General features: G+C 42.9%; 5 protein-coding genes across 7 annotated transcripts; 2 read left to right on the forward strand and 3 right to left on the reverse strand.

Annotated features, from left to right (window-relative positions):
- The first annotated feature begins 2,159 nt into the window (after positions 1-2,159).
- Positions 2,160-4,451, forward strand: LOC311363613 (protein yippee-like 5). 2 transcript variants are annotated; one of them, XM_084483567.1, is made up of 3 exons: positions 2,160-2,340; positions 2,450-2,622; positions 3,667-4,451. In XM_084483567.1, the coding sequence occupies exons 2-3, from the start codon at positions 2,482-2,484 to the stop codon at positions 3,889-3,891; spliced, it is 366 nt and encodes a 121-aa protein (XP_084339693.1). In that variant the 5' UTR covers positions 2,160-2,340; positions 2,450-2,481; the 3' UTR covers positions 3,892-4,451. The 2 variants fall into 2 exon arrangements, with proteins under 2 accessions (XP_084339693.1, XP_084339694.1); XM_084483568.1 differs by having other exon boundaries at positions 2,160-2,331.
- A 276-nt stretch (positions 4,452-4,727) lies between these two features.
- On the forward strand, positions 4,728-8,627 carry slc35a1 (solute carrier family 35 member A1). 2 transcript variants are annotated; one of them, XM_084483457.1, is made up of 9 exons: positions 4,728-4,848; positions 5,092-5,272; positions 5,891-6,050; positions 6,367-6,519; positions 6,634-6,700; positions 6,797-6,973; positions 7,095-7,229; positions 7,550-7,721; positions 8,239-8,627. In XM_084483457.1, exons 1-8 carry the CDS (start codon positions 4,839-4,841, stop codon positions 7,684-7,686), a joined length of 1,020 nt encoding a protein of 339 aa, XP_084339583.1. In that variant the 5' UTR covers positions 4,728-4,838; the 3' UTR covers positions 7,687-7,721; positions 8,239-8,627. The 2 variants fall into 2 exon arrangements, with proteins under 2 accessions (XP_084339583.1, XP_084339582.1); XM_084483456.1 differs by lacking the exon at positions 8,239-8,627 and having other exon boundaries at positions 7,550-8,098.
- rars2 (arginyl-tRNA synthetase 2, mitochondrial) lies at positions 8,174-14,313 on the reverse strand. The gene is made up of 20 exons (XM_084483455.1): positions 14,188-14,313; positions 13,909-13,982; positions 13,694-13,796; positions 13,369-13,455; positions 13,159-13,256; positions 13,019-13,074; positions 12,769-12,852; positions 12,599-12,675; positions 12,277-12,435; positions 11,851-11,957; positions 11,357-11,452; positions 11,013-11,073; positions 10,746-10,822; positions 10,488-10,612; positions 10,182-10,249; positions 9,754-9,863; positions 9,517-9,612; positions 9,014-9,088; positions 8,780-8,843; positions 8,174-8,308 (listed from the first exon to the last, which is right to left on the reverse strand). The coding sequence occupies exons 1-20, from the start codon at positions 14,221-14,223 to the stop codon at positions 8,222-8,224; spliced, it is 1,740 nt and encodes a 579-aa protein (XP_084339581.1). The 5' UTR covers positions 14,224-14,313; the 3' UTR covers positions 8,174-8,221.
- Positions 14,314-14,711: 398 nt separating this feature from the next.
- Positions 14,712-17,375, reverse strand: akirin2 (akirin 2). Its single transcript, XM_084483884.1, has 5 exons — positions 16,873-17,375; positions 16,608-16,736; positions 16,019-16,162; positions 15,861-15,932; positions 14,712-15,308 (listed from the first exon to the last, which is right to left on the reverse strand). The coding sequence occupies exons 1-5, from the start codon at positions 17,054-17,056 to the stop codon at positions 15,298-15,300; spliced, it is 540 nt and encodes a 179-aa protein (XP_084340010.1). The 5' UTR covers positions 17,057-17,375; the 3' UTR covers positions 14,712-15,297.
- A 2,799-nt stretch (positions 17,376-20,174) lies between these two features.
- LOC311363591 (cannabinoid receptor type 1A) lies at positions 20,175-21,590 on the reverse strand (the record flags this gene model as incomplete). The annotated part of the gene is made up of 1 exon (XM_084483546.1): positions 20,175-21,590. Exon 1 carries the CDS (start codon positions 21,585-21,587, stop codon positions 20,175-20,177), a length of 1,413 nt encoding a protein of 470 aa, XP_084339672.1. The 5' UTR covers positions 21,588-21,590.
- Positions 21,591-21,802: the final 212 nt, after the last annotated feature.

A 21,802-nucleotide genomic window follows, 5' to 3' on the forward strand; every position in this document is an offset into this window, starting at 1 on the left:
GCATTGTCAAACAGGGTGCTGGAGGGGAGTGGAGGGTCAAAGGTCAAAGATGAACGCCAGTCACCGCAGCATCTGACTGACACAACATTGGATGTGCGTCTAAGGTTAGTTAGGGTATCTTGGACAACTTCAATGCCAACATGAATTGTTTCAATGTGACTGTACATAACTCTGGGTATGATCAGACGACCTAGTACTGTGTATGTATTCAACAAGCATGTCAGGCCTTATCAAGACAACAGAGTTACAAGAGAAAGCCGGTTCACAATTTCATCATTTCTTAGTTAAGATAAGGATAAAGAAGGAGCATTAAACTCCTTATCTGGTGGTTTGATAAACAGTAACAATGTTATTCTAAAAGCACAACTATAATTACAGGATGTATCTATATGATAAACGTATCTATTTCCGCATGGCAGTATGAAAACACATCAAATAAAATGAAGGTTTAAGCTATCAGCTCATCTTTGATTGGTTAGCAGTAAGTGAGATGTCCCTGACCTCATGAGTTGACCTCTCTGCCTCCATAGTGAAGAGTCAGGAGTCACACCTGTTACAGGTTGTGTTTCTACCGTTGAACTGTTTATCAGTGAATGGGCCATACATCTGGAACATTCTGACGGATGGCCTTGTGATGTTTTTGTTTGCAGAACATGACACACAGAGTGCAGAGGAAAGGTTTCGTGGACGATGAAGAAGCATTTTTAAAGGACTGAATGATCGCTCAAGCCATGAGCATAAGCTTATGAACAGCGTTCTCATTGTTATCATTCATATTTAAATCATTTTTTATTGGACTCACAAATGAAAAAATGCCTGCATTATATAGCTCTGCGCACACAACTTTGAGTAGGCCTTTTATAAAAATAAAACAAAGATCAATAATATACTTTCACCTTGAATACCAGTGTTCAAGACAATGTTCTGAATAAACCAGTTCACTGTTATCAGAGAAAGCACACATTATACTCTACAATGACGTCAACTATTCTCTGCAGCATTTACTAGGAAAAAGGCAGTCTTAGTAACACATTTCCATCACCTCTGATTAGAGAGGTTATGGACTGTTCCATAAAAAAGTCAAATGTGAGGGGTCTACAATTTGAAAACACTAAATGCAATACTGTAATGTCAGCTATGACCATTATGGCCTCATTAGTTGTATTCTCTTTTTTTGTTTCTCTCTCTCTCACACACACACACACACACACACACACACACACACACACACACACACACACACACACACACACACACACACACACACACACACACACACACACGGCTACTTTCATAAATACATTTATAACATATAATAGTATAACATATTTTTTTTTTATATATTTAACAAAAAATTAAAATATATATTTTTTATTATCTTATTTATCAAATGTATGTCTTTCTAAGAGTGTACAAGAGTTTGAAATGCTCTTAACAATTTATATTATTATCTAAACATATATGACAATGCCTGATTTCAAGTCATTAATGCTGATATTATGGATCCTGATTATGGTGGAGTTGGCAGATAAGAGCGTGCTATCTGTATTCATAATAACTAATATTACAGATTATTCTTACCTGTACATGAAGCCTACAGAAATGCAACAGCTTGTTCTGATTGGCCCTGTTCTGTCCCTAGTCATCAGCTGAGGACTAGGCAATTAAAGACCTCCCACCCCACAAACAATTTCATTGTATTGAGCTGGATAACACCCACCACCACCCCAGCCTCCAACTGCTGTAGTTCTGCTCTGTGTTGGATGCAACCTTCAAAATGATCTGATGTATCAGAGATATCTGATACATTCTCTATCAGGTTGAGATATCTGTCCAATAATGTATTAATAGGCTCCCTGTTGTCAAATGACGGTGTGCTGTATGACATCTGTGTGTCATGCTTTAAATCCTACACCAGGGAGCGCCCCAAAATAAAGTAAGGGTTAATCAACCTATAATCAATGGTTAAATCTATGACCGGAGTTATTTATGACATAACTAGTTTCAGGTCAGACTGCAGTGAGAACGCGTATGAGCAAATAATAGTTGCTCCAATCCCCTTTTCCTCCAGCTACAGCACCCCCTAGTGGTCTGATAGGAAACGTTAACGACGTGTCTACGTCACCGACCGGATGTTGATCATTTTCACATCAGCTGTGGCGAAAAACCAAAACACTATGTGGACTACGGCGACAGTTTAACCTGGTATACAACGGATAAAGACAGTTCTCAGAAGGAGAAAAAAGTTGACTCTTGGGAATATTCTGACCTCCGAGGGACTGACGACATTCGGTCCGGCGTTTGTCTGCCACACCGCCGTCCACATCACCAGTGTGTGCGGTAAAGCTATAGCATTGTCACATCGTATGCTACTTCATGTGTAACTCGTATCTGTTGATATTTTACCCGACCATGGCTCAATTATAAATGGTTGTGTCTCCCCTTGAAGGTTTGTCATACATAAACTAAGTGGCGGAGAACATGGGACGGATCTTTCTGGACCACATCGGCGGCACTCGGCTGTTCTGCTGCGCCAATTGTGACACGACGCTGACCAACCGCGCGGAGCTCATCTCCACGCGCTTCACGGGGGCCACGGGCCGAGCCTTCCTCTTCAACAAGGTGGCACCACTTCATTGACCTCCAGACTAACCCAAAGCATAGGCTATGCTTAGACCATTGGATTGGCTGCGATGTATACTACAGAAAGTCCATCAAAGATAGAGGACCAAAGCATACAGCAATAATAGGCCTACAACTAGGTGCAACGTTATCAACCATATGCTTCGAGTCCTTATTAGGTCCCTTCTTCAGGTTACTATTACCCATGTCGATATCCCCATGTGGCTTGTCCTGACTGAAAGGTCTTGTTTGAATACAAAAACAAAGCTGGTGTTAATCTGCTTGGAAATCTGATTATAGGTTTAGTAATATTAATACTAGACTGCTTTCCTGGAAATGTGCTGGGTATTGTAGCCTACAGAGCTCAAAGATCTCAAAGCTATTTTTGTCAAATATGTCAGGGGATGGTGCTGAAAGCTAGGTACATCCATACACATGCTCAAGAGAACTATGAAAACAAGAAGACTATTTGCAGTAGTGGGCAGATTGGTATCTGTGTGGTCAGTAGCCACAAATAATTTCTAACCACTCCTATACATTCATTCATTCAACCTTTATTTAAAATGCTCAGAAGAGAGAGGGACATTGAGAGGGACCCTCATTTTCATAATGAAATTTTTAGGTGTCAAGTCTATTGATTTGAAGGTGACATTGCAAAATATTCCATGAGCACAACACTTAAAGCGGTCCGTCCATGATCGGTCCTGGCACGATGTTCCTGAAGCATCAGCCCTGGGAGCCAGTTCAATATCAGCCAAAGGTCCAATCAACATGGATGTAACATAAGATGACAGTTTTTTTCCGACAGGGGCTTATAAATAAACAAACGCTAATGGTTATATCTCTCAGCCAGAGAAGACCAACCAACCTTAACCTAAAGGATACAGGGATGAGTATCGTAACCATCACCAATAAACAGAATCTTTATACATTCCCAAACATTACTATATCATATCGTTAATTTCCTTTTTTTTTTTTTTCCTGAAACGTTCCCCATAGGGAAGCCCTGAGGGAATGACCCTTTCCGTGTGCCTTATCCCCCAGGTGGTGAACCTCCAGCACAGCGACGTGCAGGAGCGCGTCATGCTGACCGGAAGGCACATGGTGCGGGACGTGAGCTGCAAGAACTGCAACAGCAAGGTGGGCTGGCTGTACGAGTTTGCCACGGAGGACAGCCAGCGCTACAAGGAGGGCCGCGTCATCCTGGAGAGGGCGCTGGTGAGGGAGAGCGAGGGATTCGAGCGGACTCCTTCGGACTCCAACTCTTGAATCTGCCAGATTTATTTTTATTTCTTGTCCTTGTCCTTTTTTTTCCTCCACTGCTGCTTCCCAGCCAGGTTGTCGTTTGTTTATATATTAAAGAGCCACTGCCACACACTCAGATCTGACGGCAGAATAGTTGTTTCAACATGGGCTACTGCAATTGTCCGACCTCACTCACTTTGCACATGCTGTTACCGTGGTTTGGTTTTAGTTTGGTTTGGTTACTCTTTGCAAAGATAAAATAACACTTGACATGCTACATACATATTGTTGAATTTGGTGATTGTGATCAACACAGCGGCCACCTGGATTCATGTCAACCTGAAACCTGCCGGCCCTCTCATTTCACATATACCACGTGCAGAGTAGCACCCTTGATGTGGTGGTATGTATTCAATGTTCCATTGAGAAATCTAATAACGAATGCTTTCCAGAGCATTCCAAGACTAGGCTTCATGTAAGATAATCTTGTTAAAAGTCAAAGAACAAAGTTAAACAATTAACTTTAACTCTGTACGACTGAATGTTTTTAAATTGTGAAACTACAAAAAAAAATAAAAAAATCCTTCAAGGCAATTTGTATTGTTATTTTCTGTTTAAATCTGAACATGCGTCCACAAACAATATAAAGTACAGCTAAGACAGTTGTAATTTACAAGTGCAATGTCTTGTGTATGACATGATATTACGTCGTGTGTGTGTCTAGTATTTTTTCAAATGCCTTATATACGCTGTTACCATTAGATTCCACCGGTGTGTGCTTACTGCAGTCGGCATTTAAAGGTGTGGGAAACAAGCGCCCCCCTGGGGCAGGGGGAGGCCCGTTGCATTGTGGGCTTAACCGGAAGTATGCCGGAGAGGACCGTGTTTACTGAGCAATGTTGGAGCATATCGTTCCCTGATTTATCCTTGTGGAACTTATTTAATTTTCGAGTAGACATACAACAATAACAATGGCCAACGGTGAGTTGCAAACCTTTTCAAGTGAATTAGTTTGCCTTAACTCAAAGAAAAAAAACACGCAGATGAAACATGTCAATGTAAAAGACAATGTTTTACACGCAACATCAAGGTTTGCATTATGTTGCTTGTTTTTTTATTTGGTAACCGAATCGTTTGCCACGTTATATTTTCAGCTCTGTTTTCTGCTCTTTTGCGCTGCATTCCTTCATGTTCATTTCCGATGTTTATCTGTTTTGCTGTCAGAGCCGGTGAGTGCGGCGTTCAAGCTGTACTGCCTGTCAGTGATGACATTGGTGGCAGCGACATACACTGTGGCCCTGCGGTACACCAGAACCATATCATCAGGGGATCTGTACTTCTCCACCACCGCTGTGTGCACCACTGAAGTCATCAAATTAATACTGAGTCTTGGGATGTTGGCGAGGTTAGAATGACCCTCTTTCACCACAGTAGTTCCAGTGTATCGTAATATGTATTGCTAGTGCTGGGCAGTGTGAGGCAAACCCTTTACATCCTGCTTCTTTTTTAAGTTTAAATTGATGTTTTTATAAACCTGAAGTTTCTTTAGGGAAGCTGTACAACCGGATTATAAGGGTGTATCAATGGGCCTTTGGTTTACATTGTAATCGCATATCAAACATTCAGTGTCAATAGAGATGCGGGCAGTAACTGTTCCACATATCTCACCAATCCTGTTTGAAGTCAAGGGTTGAACAAAACATTGATAAATATCTGTTTCAACTGGAATAAACACACTTTCCCCCAGGCTACAAAATGACATACAATTATCGGTACCATATGTTCAAAAGCCTTTTATGAACCTGGGAAGTAGAGAAACACGGTTACTTTCTACTGAAAGGGTTGCTATGTGATCCGCGTGACCCAAAGGTCTGTATTAACATAATGACAATAAGCTGGATCTTTAGTGCACAAATGGGGCTAGTCTGACACTTGGCCATCAGCAGTGAACTTGCTGAAATTAAATGAAATTTGTCAGCTTACACAGATTTTGTTAACATATTGTCTCTTGTTTTTCTGACAGAGAAACGGGAAGCCCCAGTCGGTTGAAGAATTCTCTAGTGGAACATGTGTTTCACAGCCCTAAAGAACTGCTCAAACTCAGCGTTCCTTCAGTGGTGTATGCTGTCCAGAATAACATGGCCTTCTTGGCCTTAAGCAACCTGGATGCAGCAGTGTATCAGGTAACCATTACTCATCTGATTTCCATTTGGTTATGGCCATGGGAACTCTAGGGCTATAAACAACAGATAGGGCTGGCCAGAATACATAATTTCATGCTTTGGCTTTAATCCTTACGTTTTACAAACGGTACTCAAATAGTTCATTGAAAACGATCAACATCTGCATTCACAGTGTGTATCTTTTCCAGCATGAATGACATTCATTTTAATTGGGTGACATAGCTGGCGAAGGCCACTGCAGAATCGATGTTTCTTACTTGTATGCAGGGTGTACTTCTCTCACCAAGACTTCTCCTTGGTGTGTGTGTGTGGACAGGTGACCTACCAGCTGAAGATCCCATGCACAGCCCTGTGCATGGTGCTCATGCTCAACCGCTCCCTCAGCAGGATGCAGTGGTTCTCAGTCCTAATGCTATGCGCTGGGGTCACCCTGGTCCAATGGAAGCCTGCAGAAGCCACTAAAGTCCAGGTAGGATGACATGGCGCCAGAAAGGGTAAAAGAAACGCTGTCATTTCATGGTTAATGCTAATGTTTCAATGATATAATTTCTGACCTGGTTTTGGTTGTATTTCATCCTTTCAGATCGAACAAAACCCCTTTGTGGGTTTTGTAGCCATCGCGATTGCCGTCATTTGTTCTGGGTTTGCAGGTAAAATACCACACAGATGGAACCTGATCCTTCTGATCTGGATACATGTCGCATTAACACATTTGCCTGTCGGGGTTTTGCGCTTGTGTGGTCCAGGTGTATACTTTGAGAAGGTCCTGAAGAGCTCCGACACGTCCCTGTGGGTGAGGAACATCCAGATGTACATCTCTGGCATCGCCGTCACGCTGTTTGGCGTGTACGTGACAGACGGCGCCAAGGTCATGGAAAAGGGCTTCTTCTTCGGCTACACCCCCTGGGTATGCTTTGTCGTGTGTAAGTGGCCCACTACACACGCAGGGATGTGTTTGAGATAGTCCCTATCCATGTCTTCTCTTTTGTACAGTTGTTGACCCTGTGTTTTTTTGTCCCCACTATAACCCCCCTCCCCCCCCAGTCCTGGCCAGTGTGGGGGGTCTGTACACCTCGGTTGTGGTGAAGTACACGGACAACATCATGAAGGGCTTCTCTGCCGCCGCCGCCATCGTTATCTCCACCGTGGCGTCCGTCCTCTTGTTCGGTCTGCAGATCAGTAAGTTTTCCTAAGTGCAGCACGGCACAACATGCCATTGCCATCCAATGGGGCTTTTCATCACTATTTCAATGGCGTTCTTGGAACAAGGGCAAATAATAAGCCTTGTATGACCATATGTAATTAAATTAAAATATCAAGTGCAAATGTATGGAGGTCTTTAAGTACGTGGCTTTAAAATCATGGTGGGATTGTGTATTAAAGTAATAGATTCCTGGATTATCAAGGCATACTTTTGACTTTACGATTAAACAAAAAGTTGTTTAATCGTGTGTGGATGAAAGTAGCATCTCTTACTGTGCTCCCTCACTCTCTCCCAGCGGTGACCTTTGCTTCTGGAGCCATGATGGTGTGCGTGTCCATCTACCTGTATGGCCTGCCCAAGCAAGAAGCAGCCAAGCTGCCGCGGCACGGCGCAAACGACACAGAGATCAAACAGAAGCTGATCACCGTCTGAAGGGGTGGGGCCTCGGAAAGGCCTCCGATGGACTGGTATTTTCTTGTTTTGTATTCTATTGGCCACAACCACATTCAGGCCAAAGGTCACGTACGACAGATGGAGGGTTATGTTAAGATGACATCGTTTTGTGGTGACTTAAATACACAGTCGCCCGGCGTCGATGTAGAGGGTCCATGTGTTGAAAGGTTAGCTGGGACTCGGCCACTTCATGATAAAGCCTGTTGAATCATGGATTTCATTCTACCAGACTGTTAAAGAGTGCCCAATCACAACGGACTGCATGTCGGCTCATATTTCTATTGTACCTTTTGTCTACTTTGATGCTGTGATTTCTTAATGTTTTGTCATGTCCGATTTCCTTTTCTTTTTTAAACGTAAAGCGAATCAAAGCTTTAATTAAAGTATATAACCAACAGAAAGGAGTCCTTTTGTTACACTTTGTTTGAACAAAAAAAATGAATGAACCGAGGAATGTTTTGAGTGTGTGACATTTTTATTTACAATGATCTTTGGCGGTTCAGTCTTAATAAACTCACATTCTCTCCACAGGCTTAATGCCCAGGATCCTCATTCCACTGGCTAGGACTGAGCAGGCACCGCTGAACAGTCTTAACCGGGCCTGTGGAAATATAAACATACGCCAACGTTGAGTCACTGTGGCTGTGTCTCACTCGTGTTTTTGTCCCAATGGGACGATAGGAACAGTAAGCGTCTCTGCCATCTGTTACTGACCAATATATTCCTATTTAGTTGTTGCATATGGGATTCCGGTAATTGTGCTGGCCTATGGTGCACCTTTTAAGAATAATAGAGAATATTTATTTATGTATATATGATTAGTTAAAATATTTGTTGGTTGGTAGCTACATTTTGGCTGGGAAAATATCAAGTATTGTCAGCAAATTCGAAAAAATGTATACAAATAAATTGAAACAATCTTCAAGTTAACTTTTGTGTATAGCGCAATTTTCTTAACGAACCAAATTGATAGAGAGAAAAGATAACTCCTGAATGTGGCTGAACCTGATCCTTTGTTTAACCACTCTCATATAACAATCAGTACTGAATAGAGACAATAGAGACTTGTCACCTGGGCAATGTGGTGAGGGCTTCCTTTGACTGGCAGCTCCCTGAGAGCAGAGGCAACCAGGTGACTGGAACAGACGAAAAGAGATAGAGACATTTTGCCATCATCCACAAATAAGTTATTCATGTTACAATAATAGGATGGCACTGTTTCTTCCTCCGAAGTCGACCAAATTATATATTAAATATATTTCACAATGGAAACCTGGAGAGCGGGTTCAACAGCATGTAAGCTTACCTGAGCTTGGTGAGGAAGGTGACAAGGTGTCTGGGTTGCAGGTCTCGATTAGACTGGTATAACACCTCATCAAAACTGAAGGAAAGAGACACCAAAATATACAAATAGATAGAGATGCATCTATATATCATTTAATAATTTGCAGATCATTAACCTACCATTTGAGGGATTTTAATGTTTTTGGCCCATGAGGTAAATTTTAACTTTATCTTTCATTGTGAAGATTTCTGTTGGTTTAATTTTAAACCGTATTCCTTCAGGGACAATAACAATGAGCATGACTGAATGATATTATTCCTATAACACAATATTATTGTATAATGTTTCTTACATTGTAATCAGGGCACACTTGTTTGAGGCCTAGAGCTGAAACCTGACCTCTCTAACTAACACACACACACACACACACACACACACACACACACACACACACACACACACACACACACACACACACACACACACACACACACACACACACACACACACACACACACACTTACCGGAGAAGATGCTGCAGGATAGCGATGCTTCTGTGCTCCAATAGGAGCGAAGGATCAATTTCCTTGGCTGCTATAGTGCTATTAGTCCGTATCAAACTGAAAGACACAATGTCACAAATCACACATAATAACTGATCCAACAGTAACTGGTTTATGAACACCCTGCATCCTTATAAACAACCAGTTGGGGACAAACTAATGAAAGTACTGTTTAGGTGTTTCAGAGGTGGCTGCTACCTTCGTAGACGTGCGTGTGTGTACTGCAGGAAGACCCCTGTGTCTCCCTGGGCCTGGAGCATTCGGTCCCAGTCAAACTTGTAGTCCGCCTCCAGCGGGCCTCTAAAGTCCTGAGAGGAAAGACACCTCATCAACCAGACCCCAACACAAGACGCAAACTACAGATCTCAGACCTATTGCTTAAACATCTCACGAGCAATTGGAAAAACAACAACAACCCTGTTGACCAATGACGACGTGGGATGTGAGTCACGTGGCACTACATGATAGTTTGACTCTAAAGCCAAGGATCTGCAAGATGTTTAAGAACCAAGCGGGAGAGTGAAAGTGAGCAGTCTAGCTCAGCCCCGCTCAGCACACAAGTCTGACCGAAATTGAAAAGCACCCACAACATTCATCCCACTCTACATGACGGTATGTGAACCTACTTGAACTATGAGGGCGCTCATCCCGACCTTCTCCGCCGTGTCCCCGGGGTCGTCCATCTCCTTGGTGGCTGGCGGATACATTAGGAGACGGTGAGGGACAGACTTGTGCGAAATCTTGTTTTCTCCATGTGGCATGTGTGTGGTAGATGGCTGGTGAGGGGCAGCACGCCATCACCACACACTGAGGGAGAGCTCTGACATGCTGGTACTGAACACCTGCTATGACTGTTATATAACTCAACTCTGCTATAAACTGTTTTTTTTTCTCTTTCGGTTTTGTTTTCTATTTGAGGAACTTCTTTTTACTCTTTGCCTGCTGCATGTTGTGGAGCATCCGGGCGCGGGCCTCGTCCAGGACGTCCTCCAGGAACACCACCTCTCCTCTCCTGGTGCTCATGCCCTGGACCAGGCCGAAGGACACGTGCCGACAGCTGCAGGCGCACACACACACACACACACGCACACAGGTCACACTAACCCTGATGGTCTGCTGGTCTGCCTTTAGCTTGGTAGAGCTTGTTTTTTAGCTGTGTGTGTGAGGACATGACTGTATTTTCTCTCTACCTCTCAGCCCAAGGATGTCCCATGATGCGTAGGATGCGGAACAAATGCTGAAAGTGATTCTGTTGACTTTTGTCTGTCTTCAACAGGAAAAAGCGAACAATAACATTTTCAAAAAGAGTTTCAAACCACATTGTGTACATTGAAGCCTTTTAAATACACACACACACACACACACACACACACACACGCACACGTGCACCTACTGGACATTCAAGCACACACACAAACGCGCACCTACTGGACATTCAAGCACACATGGATGCTTACCACATAAATCATCTCATCAAAATTGAACTTTTCCTTGCGGTCTATAGCTGCAGCAATATCTCTGCAAATACAAAACAAACAAATTCCAACATGATTTATAACCAGTTCAACAAGAGCACTACCTCATTAGCACATGTCTATGTCCAACTATACTTTCAATTAGGACTTCTCTCTCATTGGCTTTGGTTGTTATGCATGAATTCACTGATTTGGTTCTTGAACATTAAACTTTGTGACTGCTTTATACTTAAGTGAAGCAAAACAGTGAATATGTGCAGCATGGTCAAAAGTGTGTGTGTGTGTGTGTGCGTGTGCTCTCCCACCATTGGAGGACCGCCACTGACCTGGTGATGTAGAGCGAGGTGCCGTCACTACGTAACACGGTAGAGCAGCTGGACATGTCGCCCTCTGCAGAGACGTCCACCACGCTAGTTCCCCTCCTGCAAAACACGCCCAGACCCCAACACAGACCGTCTATGACTCTTGCCATTGTATCGAAAATGTAGTCTAAGGGAAAGATGTGAGGGAATTTATCTTTTGTAAGATCAATTCTGATAATAGGAACGGCTTGGGAGCCCCTGGTCTGATTGATCAGACCAGGGGCTCCCAAGCCATTTCCTTCGATGTTGCATGATCACATCATGCAACATCAAGTACTTGATTTTTGTGCATCTGATTACCCACACCCTGTCGATATCCTCCTGTAATATCAATGACCCAGTGAAGTAGTTGGGTGTATTAGACATGTCTGTTTGTGTATCAGGGCCGTACCCTTCAACAATGTCTTTTTCAAAAATGTCCCATTTAAGATCTAAAGATCCCCTCTACATGAACCTACTCTGTGGTTTTCAGCAGGCCGCGGGTCTGCAGCAGCTGCACCACCTCCTGGGCCTGCTCCTGGTGGAAGGACTCCCCGGAGTAGATGTCAAAGGGAACGCCCAACCGCTGAAAGGTGATACAGGCAAAGCTTCATTGAAGGGGGGTAAAGAAGAAACACTTTTTACTGTATTTGCTATAATGATGTTATATCTTCTCTGTGCTTCACTTCTAAACAATGTGTAGGTCACAATTGAGTAAACACAAATATTGAGGGAATATTTCCTGGTAGTTTTACTTCAAGGGAAAAGGCATTTTCATGGATTCAGTTTTCACTTGGAAATGCATCATATAAAGGAAGTGATTTTACAAAATCACTCTCCACCTGCCTTGCCAGAGCGGTTATCAACCCCTGCTTGACCCTGGAAGTTGTGCGTTGGATGTGTACCTTGTAAACCTGCTGGTACTCCTTGACTGTAATTTCCCTGAATTGTTGCCATAGTGACATGGCCTGGCTGTCGTGCTGCTCCAACTTCTGAAAGAATTCTCTGGCGGCCAGCTGGACTTCCTTATTATGCTCGGCTTCTTTGTTTGCTTGAACATAGACCTTGAAGGTACAGGACACGTCATTCACACACAACCTTACCGGTAAAATTCCCTTGCAAGTAGGATTTTTACAGTATAATTGATTACACATTAAAAACGAACACATAAAACACTAATATGCAATACTGGGTGTGTCAAATGCTCAAAAGCCCTGTTCAACTCACATCAAATAGATGCTGTAAGGGATTCACATTCAATTTTTCTTGACTTCCAAATTGCTCAAAGCCAGCCCCCAGCAGACCTGAAGCACGAAAAAGCAGACCATTATAAATATGGTTTCTACTATGAAGACATAGAACTATATAAAAGCAAGACATTTGCGTTATTCCCTCACCAAACTGCATGCCCCAGTCTCCCAGATAGTTCATTCGAATAACCTGGTTCCCAAGAGACTCCTTGAGGTTGGCGATGAAGTTACCTGGCATATAGCAGATTAAGATGAATTTACTATCCACTTTAAACTGACAATGTGTGAAACCTGAATATATCTGTAGTCAATTCTTATCTATAGTGATTTCAATAATGTTAGCAATAAAATCACATCCTCCAACTGATATATTGTACAAATAAAAAGAAATGCTCACCTATGATAGTTGACCGCAAGTGTCCAGCATGAAATTTCTTTGCAATATTTGGAGAACTGTAGCATGAAATACAAATATGGGTTAAACATCTAAGGGTGTGTTTGTGTGCGTGTGTGTCTGTGTGTGTGTGTAAAATATACCTATATTCCACCAGCGTTTTTCCTTTCTTGACAGTATTGAAAAGTTCACTATTAAAGCCAAACATCACCTCCTCTTCTCCAAAGGGCTCCAACATTTTCTAACACCAATATTAAGGGCATGAAAAGTTTTCAGTGGGACACACAAACAGAAGTGAGAGTATATTTTGACCATTTGTTTTCATTGTACAAAGGTAAACAAATGCAGTATACCTCCACAAGAAGTTTACGGTGGACTTTGAAGGTGATCATCCCCCCAGGCCCTGTAGATATTTCTTCAACTACATTGTCCTGATTCAACTGAGCAGAAAAGAAGAAATAGTTAAGTTGAAGAAATAGTTATTGACAATGAGAATGTCTAGTCTACTAATATTATATGGCTTAGGCCTATCTATTAGAGGGCAACTTTTTTTAAATACTACAAAATAGTCTCCAAAAAAGGTTCTCTCTTCTGTGTTCTAAAAGGTATGTGGGGAAAAGTATGTTCATCCGTGTGATAATCGACCTGCTACTTATGCTCTACTCTATAGGCTCGAACCTCATTGGCCAGTGCTTCTGCCTGCAGCTGAGCGTCTCCGTGGGACGGTAGGATGCCATTCATCCGGAGTGTACTGACGGGCAGTCTGAAATCAGGAGATTGACTGGAAAAAAAAATATATATATTTATTTATTTATTTATTTTTACTTTAGGGAACATGGTTCAACATTTGAGCGGACTCGGTAAAATAACAGACACACACAAACAAACATTACCGTTTCTTTGAAACGGGAGCCGCATGAAGGGCTGGAATGAAGACATCTTCTGGTTGATGCAATGTCCTTGCCAGCTATGATACATAGCAGACATTAATATAAACTATGACTGCTACCAGAATATTAATGACGTTTGTTGAAAATACACAATTAGACAAAGTACAATAGTTATGAGCTTCGTGACAACATAAGCCTCATACAAACTTTGTTTTGGACAAGCTATTGCAAACGTGCACATGCACCACACAATATTTCAAATCAACGCCCCGAAGTAAATACCTTTGCAGCAATGCTTCTTCTAAAGAAACAAGCCATTTGCGCAAGACTACATTTAATAATCACACATTTTACATGTATTTATTTGACTATGAAAGACAACCGGCTCAGGTTCAACTTGATATTTCCTCTACTTCCTTGTTAACTGTGCCACCTTCTCCATCAGCCAATCGGAAGGCTTCGTTTGTTGACGACACTAAGACGTGAAAAAGGGTCGCTTGAAATAAGCTCCGCCGCTACTGAACTGAATCCCCACGTCCACACCATTTTATGCCTATGCGTGTGTCTATGACTCACTCGATCATACCAACCCTTTTTACTGCGACTATCCATTGTAACAATATATAAAAAACTAAATCTAACGATCAGCTCCGATTATTTTTGAGTATCTGCACAATTGGTTTAGTACTAATGTTACAGAATAAAATGTACGCCTAGATAATTACATCTTGTCAACAAATCTCAAATTCAAGTCACTAAACAAAATAGGCGCGCAAACATGACACTACTTTACTAACACATTTGTGAAAAGAATTTATTTAGTTTGAACCAATGTCTCAACACATTTAGCAAATAAAATGATATTTTGATAACCAAAACAAAATGAATACAGTGTATACAAACTGAATTCCAGTAATTTCCATACATTATGAAACAATTCTTGAAAAGAAAAAAAACATTTCTCTTGTCCAGTCTGAGAGGTTTATTGATCCGACCACCCATGGGTGACCAATCCCTTCTTTAAAATGTACATTAAGAGTAGCTATACAGGTAAGATCACTTCTGCAAAACAATCAGCTTTGTCAGGGAAAAAAGCAATGCATGTAGCAGGTTGCCTTATAAGAGGCATCGAAACAAAGCCAAATAAATAGCAACACGGCAGTAAAAAGAGGCCATCGGTAAGAGAGTCAAAGGTCCATTCAACGGGTAGACAGCGGGAAGCCCTCCTCACGCTAGCTGCGATAGCAGATGTGGATGCCACTGTCTGAGGCTGCAGACAGTGCGTCCACATACAGGCAATATGGCACAGGTAGGAGGCACGTCCAAGCAGACCCAGTTCCCTGGAGTAGCTCGCAGCAATAGGTAAGGAGATCCGCCGTCACACAGCGACACTCAGGAAACATCTGAGGGACAGGGGGCGAGACAAAGGAGCACGGCACAGCGTTGAGACCTTGGTACGGCTCATTTGACTCATGCCTTTTACACTGTTAGCTTAACTTATTGCAGTTTGACTTTTTTAATATTGTGGCATTATAAGAAAAGTAAATTAGGTCCTACTGTCCTAGTCATTCTTTTTTATTGTCAAGATATTTAGGATCCAGCATCCAGTCTTCAAGGTCTAAAACTTAAGAGCGATGGCAACTTGAAGTAAGCATCACTTTTCTACATACTAGCATCTAGTTAAATCTGTGATTTTGAGGAAAATCATTTGAATCTAGAAGCACAATACATTTGAACAACAATTCAATATTAATATTAGGGGGTGTAATGTACAGGCTACATTTCCCTAGCAGAAATAACTCATTAGCATCATTGAGTCTATCAGTCTGCATTCAACATTGGTAGTACTTGTTTAAAATGTCTGAGCATGTACAAAACATGTGTATACATTTAAAATAAAAAGGTTTGACATACTGTAGTCTACCCAGAATTGTGTTTATCAAATATCTACTTACAGCTAGCAGGCTGCTCTCCAAACCGTCGCATCAGCTGATCATGTGTGAACTTGACAAAGGCGTCATATTGCTCTGAAAAAACAACAACATGTGATTAAAACTCGCTCAAGCTACAGCGCTTTACACATCTCGGTTCTTAAGCGGCATGCCAAGGATACCTGCGAGCTTGGAGGTCAGGATCTCGTTGTACTCCTCACGGATCTTCTCCTCCCGCTCCTTCAGAAGCCGTTCGCAGATCATGCCCACCTGCCGGAGGGAGAACAGCGGCTGCTCTCTCCTGGTGGGGGACGTGGAGCAGCTCCCTGCACACAGCCGACAGACATGGTCACTACAGTGGTGTGGCTCCCAAGATGGTTTCATACCAAGACCACCGTGGTCTGTCTCCCTAGATATTCATGTCCCGTGTGTGTGTGTGTGTGTATTTCATGTTTTGTATGTTACGTGGGATTTATTTGATTGGCACTGTGTGCATCTACAGGATAATTTACATATGTATCATGTACATCAACAGGAACCAGAGATACTAGGAATATTGTACAACAAAATCATTGTAAATGATTATATCTGGGACACCCATTAGTCAAGAGGATCTTGTGGACCATTTGCAGAAGAGATATAAGGTTGCAATGGCATCTGTGTGACCAACATAGTTTGATTAGGTCACAACATCAGACATTTTGTCACATTCCACAGCCTAGCCCAGGCTGAGGATGGTCTTCATGGCCCTCCGCGGCGGACTGTCGTTACCTGACGATCCACTCGGAGGACTCTGGAGGTCCACGGGACAGCAGCCGTCCGTCTGCTGCGTAGCGCTGTCCAGGTGTCGGCGCTTCTGCAGCCGCTTGTACTCCTGCTTGATGTTGTGTAGGATTTGTTCTGAGAAATCAAGTCATCGTAGAGCAATCAATTAGTCGCCCGTCCAGCTGGCGGATAACGCGATCGGGCAAAGCAACGTCTAATAGCATGGGATAATTAGTTAGAAGCATGATGTTTTGTATGAAATGCTTCCTACCGGTTGAAAGTCTGGAGGAAACCACTTCTCCAAATGGCGAAGGCTCCATACGCAGATACTTCTGTGGCGAAGAAGTGGAAGCAGCTGTGGACATGATCGGGACGCATCTCCTCCTTTTGGGTGATGCCGGGCTCATGAGTGGATCGAAATCCATGGTCCTCTTCAGAGTAGCACCACAAGCCATTGTACCGAGAGTTATCCTAAAACCTGATCAACAGAGAATGCTGAGAGCCAACTGCTGTCCCTAATCTAGGCCGAGTTGTTGCTCTTGTACGAGCTAGCGTTAGCTTGGTGAAGATACAGAGCTTCCGGCGTCAGCGCGATATCGGTTTTTCTCGCCTCGTACTATCTTTCCGACAACTAATGTTGCTGTACACAGATTGCTAAGTTTAAGATTTAACTGTCTGCGCGGGTTGACTTTGTAGAAATAGCGTATAGAATTAGATGATAGCAGATGCCGTGCTATCAATTCAAAACGACCGTCCAAACACACAGACGAAGCCTTTTCGGTTACCTTCTACTGGGCACTGTGGGCATGCGCAAACACGCATGTCGTGTCGGTACTTGATGTTTTTCTTTGCTATAGCCGTTATGACCGCTTGCGCTTGGTTCTAGAAAACGAACTACATATCCCACAATTCATGCTGGGCCTTTTAAATCGGGTCTGTTTGAAACAAAACAAAACAAAAGTTTCTCTAAACGTTTGTGTCGTCACCGGTTTTCTTTCGAGAATGCTATTTGTAAAGACAGTACTATAGCTTATATCTGTACTGTATTTTGTATATTCATTTAGGTGACATTGACAGAACAAATGTTGATTTCTTCTTATTATGGATCTATTTTTATGATTATGATTATTATCGTTATTATTATTATTATTATTATTTGAATGTAGGGCCTATTATTCGCTGTCATTTGTCATTCTAATTGGCCTTACAATTATGTTTCCTTATGTTCAAAGATCGCCTGATAACACATAGTTAGTTGTAGTAATTATTCATAAATGAAAACTACAAACACGTAATGCTTGTAGCTATGTCAATGATTAAATAACACACATATAAAATATTAATTAAATAACACATTTGTTGGCAGCATAATCACGCATCTTACACAATAAACACACTGAGAAGTCAAGACAAGATGATTTATTTCAACAGTTTGCAATGGCCTTTCCCATCGTTTACATGTAACAATGTATTATGTCACAAAAGCCTACCTTTACCAATGTATGCCTACAAACAGGTAGCCTGAAATACTGTCATGGGTCGGAAATAGGAAAAAGTCTGTACGACGTTGCTATATATTTATTTATATATCACACATGCGTGTAAACACACGCATGCAATTATCAGGCAGATTGTTTTGGTAGTAATAATACTAAATGGATACAAGTTGACCAACGTGACACTTCTAAACCTGCAGTGTGCATTGCAACATCTCTGACATGTGTTTCACATTCGCCGAGTTGATCCATCGGCCACATATTTTAGAGATGAGAACTGTCCACACGGGGGCGCCAAAGATGTTCCACATGTTCTGCGGTTGCTGCTCAGCTTCCATTCTGTTCTTTTCATAATTAGATGATGTAATACGAATATACACTGTGTTTTGGTCCGTATTACCTGCAATTCGACATATTTCCAATACAAAAAAATACGTTCATAGTCAACCAGCTGTGTCTTTATTTTCAAGATCTCAAAAACATCAAGACAAAAGAGACTTGTTTCTTTTATTTTAGTCCTTTGTTATGCCACCATTGCACAGAAGCCACTTGACAATCGACATTTTGATCTTGAATACTCAATAATACAAGAGGCAGCAAAGCATACTGATAGATAGCTGTCTGGTTAGCTTACATCAAGATAATTGACTACAGAACAAGTGTGCTGTGAGATGTACAGATCAAAGTATTACATAATCAACCAAAAAATCACAATTTCCCCAATTGCTTTGATGGGTCAGTTGATTTCAATAAATTCACACAAAATGTCCATCAGCTTACCAACTAATGAATTGGCTTTGCTTTGCTTTCAATTTCACAGCAGACGTGCCTTATTTGAAGTTACATAAAAAGCATTTCACTAAACCTTTGTGAATTGGTTGTTTTAATTTATCCCAACCACTGAGAGGAGGCTACCACAAAAACAACTCAACTGCAATTGTCAAAAGGCTTGTGGTGGAATTACTTAAGTCACAAAGTTTCACAAACATATATAAGGCTTAATCCAAGTCCACACACTTGAAGAAAGCAGCTATATTCAGACAAAACTCTTTATTTAACAGCAGTGTCCAGCACTCTGAGTCCAGCCTTAAGGCAAAAGCTAGCAATATTATTTAATGTGCCATTCAAATGTAACATTTGTTTTTATTGTTTCACGTTTTTCTTATCACAAGAAACACTGTACAATTTTTAGCTAAACATTTGAACAAAGACGCATTACTAGAATGTTCCACCTGCTAGAGAGTAAAGAAGTGGACAATAGAGACTCTTAACATAGATGTAGGATTTTTCTATTTATTTTTTTGGATTGTTATACTTGCGCCTCACTTTAAAGATGTGAATCCTTTTGTTTTCTCCTGCCGTTAAATTGTATGCAGAGAACATAATCGTTTTTATTCAGCAAAGTTTAGAAAAAAGCTATTCTACAGATTGTTCACCAGCAGAGTGACCCTTCAATTATCTTCATACAGTCGACATTAATCAAGGGACAAAGGATTGTGTTGAATATGTAGAGAAGATATGTGAATAATACTATAATTAAAGAAAAACAGACTAAATCCATGTTTGATGTCGTTTTCTCCAAGAAATGATTTGACGCACACATATCCTCGAGCATCAAGGGGCAATAATCTGCTCTCCTTCTTGTGCAGCCCGCACATCCACATGAGTGACAGAATCAAATATCCACGAATAAAAATGTCAGTAGCCCCTTATCCCATAAATGAAGATATATTGATTTAGAATTTACAATACAAAAATATAATATGCCTTCATTAATCGGAATCCATGACGTCTGTGTGGTAGAAAAAGACTAATGGTTGTCTTGTAGTTCTTCATATCCTCAGTCCTTACCAATTCCTCTCACTACCATTTGGCACTTTGGCACTGAAACACTACACAATACACTGGCACGGTAACAGAACATAAATAATTTGTTCACCACTATAGCTAGACGCAGGAGAGGAAATTCTGTCAAACCTTTGCTCAGGATCGTTCTTTTCTAAGTGCGTGCTCAACGCCTCAATGATTGTGGAGGTGCCGGCCGCGCTTCGCCCGTACATCCCACGAGAGAGCCCCACTAAACAGGTGCGGCGGAAGTCTCACTCGACACCGAGATGGTCACTTTGGCTATTTTCACAGTGCTCTTCACGCAACTCTCGGCGGCCCTGTGGGCGGCGATGTGGGCGTTGCGGCTCTGGCAGTCGGACTCCAGGCTGTTGTCCAGCTGCTGGCCGCTGCCCCTGCAGGCGTGGCAGGAGCTGAGGAAGGCATGGCGCATGTCCTTGCTCCTCAGCGCGTAGATCACCGGGTTGACCATGGAGTTGAGCAGGCACAGCATGGTGCAGAATGCAAACACCGTCTTAAAGTCGTCGTCCATCTTCCAGAAGAGGTCGTACACCATGATGGCCAGCACGGGCCCCCAACAGATGACCAGCACCGCCAGGATGAGCACCAGCGTCTTGGCCAGCCGGATGTCCATGCGGGTCTGCTCGGGCCTGGTGCTCTGCACCTTAGTCCCGTCGGCCGAGTACACCACCAGGCTCTTCTGGGAGGTGCGGCTCAGCATGCGCACGGCGTGGTGGTGGGCCTTCCACAGGATGAACATGTAGGCGTAGATGATGAAGAGCACCAGCACGCTGGTCACTCCGATCCAGAACATCAGGTAATTCTTGTCAATCAGGGGGAAGATGTTGGAGCACACGGTGTTGAGCCGCTTGCAGTTCCAGCCCAGCAGGGGCAGGACGGCGATGACGATGGAGATGGTCCACATCACGCAGAAGGCGATGACCGCCTTGGTGCGCGTCACGATGCGCCTGTAGGACAGCGGCCGGTGGATGGAGATGTAGCGGTCGATGGCCGTCAGGAACAGGCTCCCCACGGAGGCCGTGAAGGAGGCGGTGACCCCGCCCAGCTTGAAGAGGAACACGTTGGTGCTGTCCTTCCGGTGGAAAACGTGGAAGTCCAGGAAGCTGTAGACGAAGATGACACTGCCCAGCAGGTCGGCCACGGCCAGGCTGCCGATGAAGTGGTAGGAGGGCCGGCAGCGCAGCGTGCGGGACTGGAAGATGACGCAGAGCACCACCAGGTTCTCCAGAACGGTGAAGGTGCCCAGCGTCAGGGACATGACGGCCACGGCCAGCTGCTGGCTGGGCGTCAGGATCATGAAGCACTCCATGTCCATGAAGTTCTCGCTGCAGCGCATGTTGTCGCCATCCTCGCCAAAGGCGCTCCTGTTGCCAAGGAGCTCCGTGGCATTGGTAGGGTAGGGCAAGATGCCCTTGAGGATGAGATCTTCGTCTGCAGGTATTTTGTCGGGGAACGTGTGGCTGCGGAAGGCGGACGAGGGCTTCTGCAGACCGAAGCCGCCCTTAATGAAGTCAGCGTGGATGGTGGGGTCGTCATACTTGGCGTCATTTGAACCCAGGTATTGCAAACCTGAGGTGATAGTCCGGAAGGTGGTGTCTGCCACACCATCAAGCACAGATTTCATGGCTGTGTCTGGGGGAGGATATTGCAGTCAAATTTGATGTTTGGCGTACCTAAAAATGGATAAAAGAAAAATATTTTTTCAGACCTTTCTCATTGTATGGAAAAAAACTGCAGAAATCACATAATCAAGCAATACATTTCTGGGGGAAAAAAATACAAAAAAAAAAACATGCTTATGAAAAAATACATTTCAGAAACAATATCTAAATTTGCAAG

This window comes from Micromesistius poutassou (assembly GCF_964030765.1).
Source record: "Micromesistius poutassou genome assembly, chromosome: 19".
In the NCBI taxonomy this organism is placed as follows: domain Eukaryota; kingdom Metazoa; phylum Chordata; class Actinopteri; order Gadiformes; family Gadidae; genus Micromesistius; species Micromesistius poutassou.

Coding starts and splice junctions, on each gene's coding strand:
- LOC311363613 (XM_084483567.1), top strand. CDS start 2,482: ATGGGACGGATCTTTCTGGACCACATCGGCGGCACTCGGCTGTTCTGC. Junction 2,623..3,666: donor GAGCCTTCCTCTTCAACAAG/GTGGCACCACTT, acceptor CTTATCCCCCAG/GTGGTGAACCTCCAGCACAG.
- slc35a1 (XM_084483457.1), top strand. Junction 6,051..6,366: donor TGGATGCAGCAGTGTATCAG/GTAACCATTACT, acceptor GTGTGTGGACAG/GTGACCTACCAGCTGAAGAT. Junction 6,974..7,094: donor CTGGGTATGCTTTGTCGTGT/GTAAGTGGCCCA, acceptor CTCCCCCCCCAG/TCCTGGCCAGTGTGGGGGGT.
- rars2 (XM_084483455.1), bottom strand. CDS start 14,223: ATGGCTTGTTTCTTTAGAAGAAGCATTGCTGCAAAG. Junction 13,983..14,187: donor GAAGAAGCATTGCTGCAAAG/GTATTTACTTCG, acceptor TATGTATCATAG/CTGGCAAGGACATTGCATCA. Junction 11,958..12,276: donor AGTACCAGCAGGTTTACAAG/GTACACATCCAA, acceptor ATCACCTTTCAG/CGGTTGGGCGTTCCCTTTGA.
- akirin2 (XM_084483884.1), bottom strand. CDS start 17,056: ATGGCTTGTGGTGCTACTCTGAAGAGGACCATGGATTTCGATCCACTC. Junction 16,737..16,872: donor TTCCTCCAGACTTTCAACCG/GTAGGAAGCATT, acceptor TTGATTTCTCAG/AACAAATCCTACACAACATC. Junction 15,933..16,018: donor CCTGACCTCCAAGCTCGCAG/GTATCCTTGGCA, acceptor TTGTTTTTTCAG/AGCAATATGACGCCTTTGTC.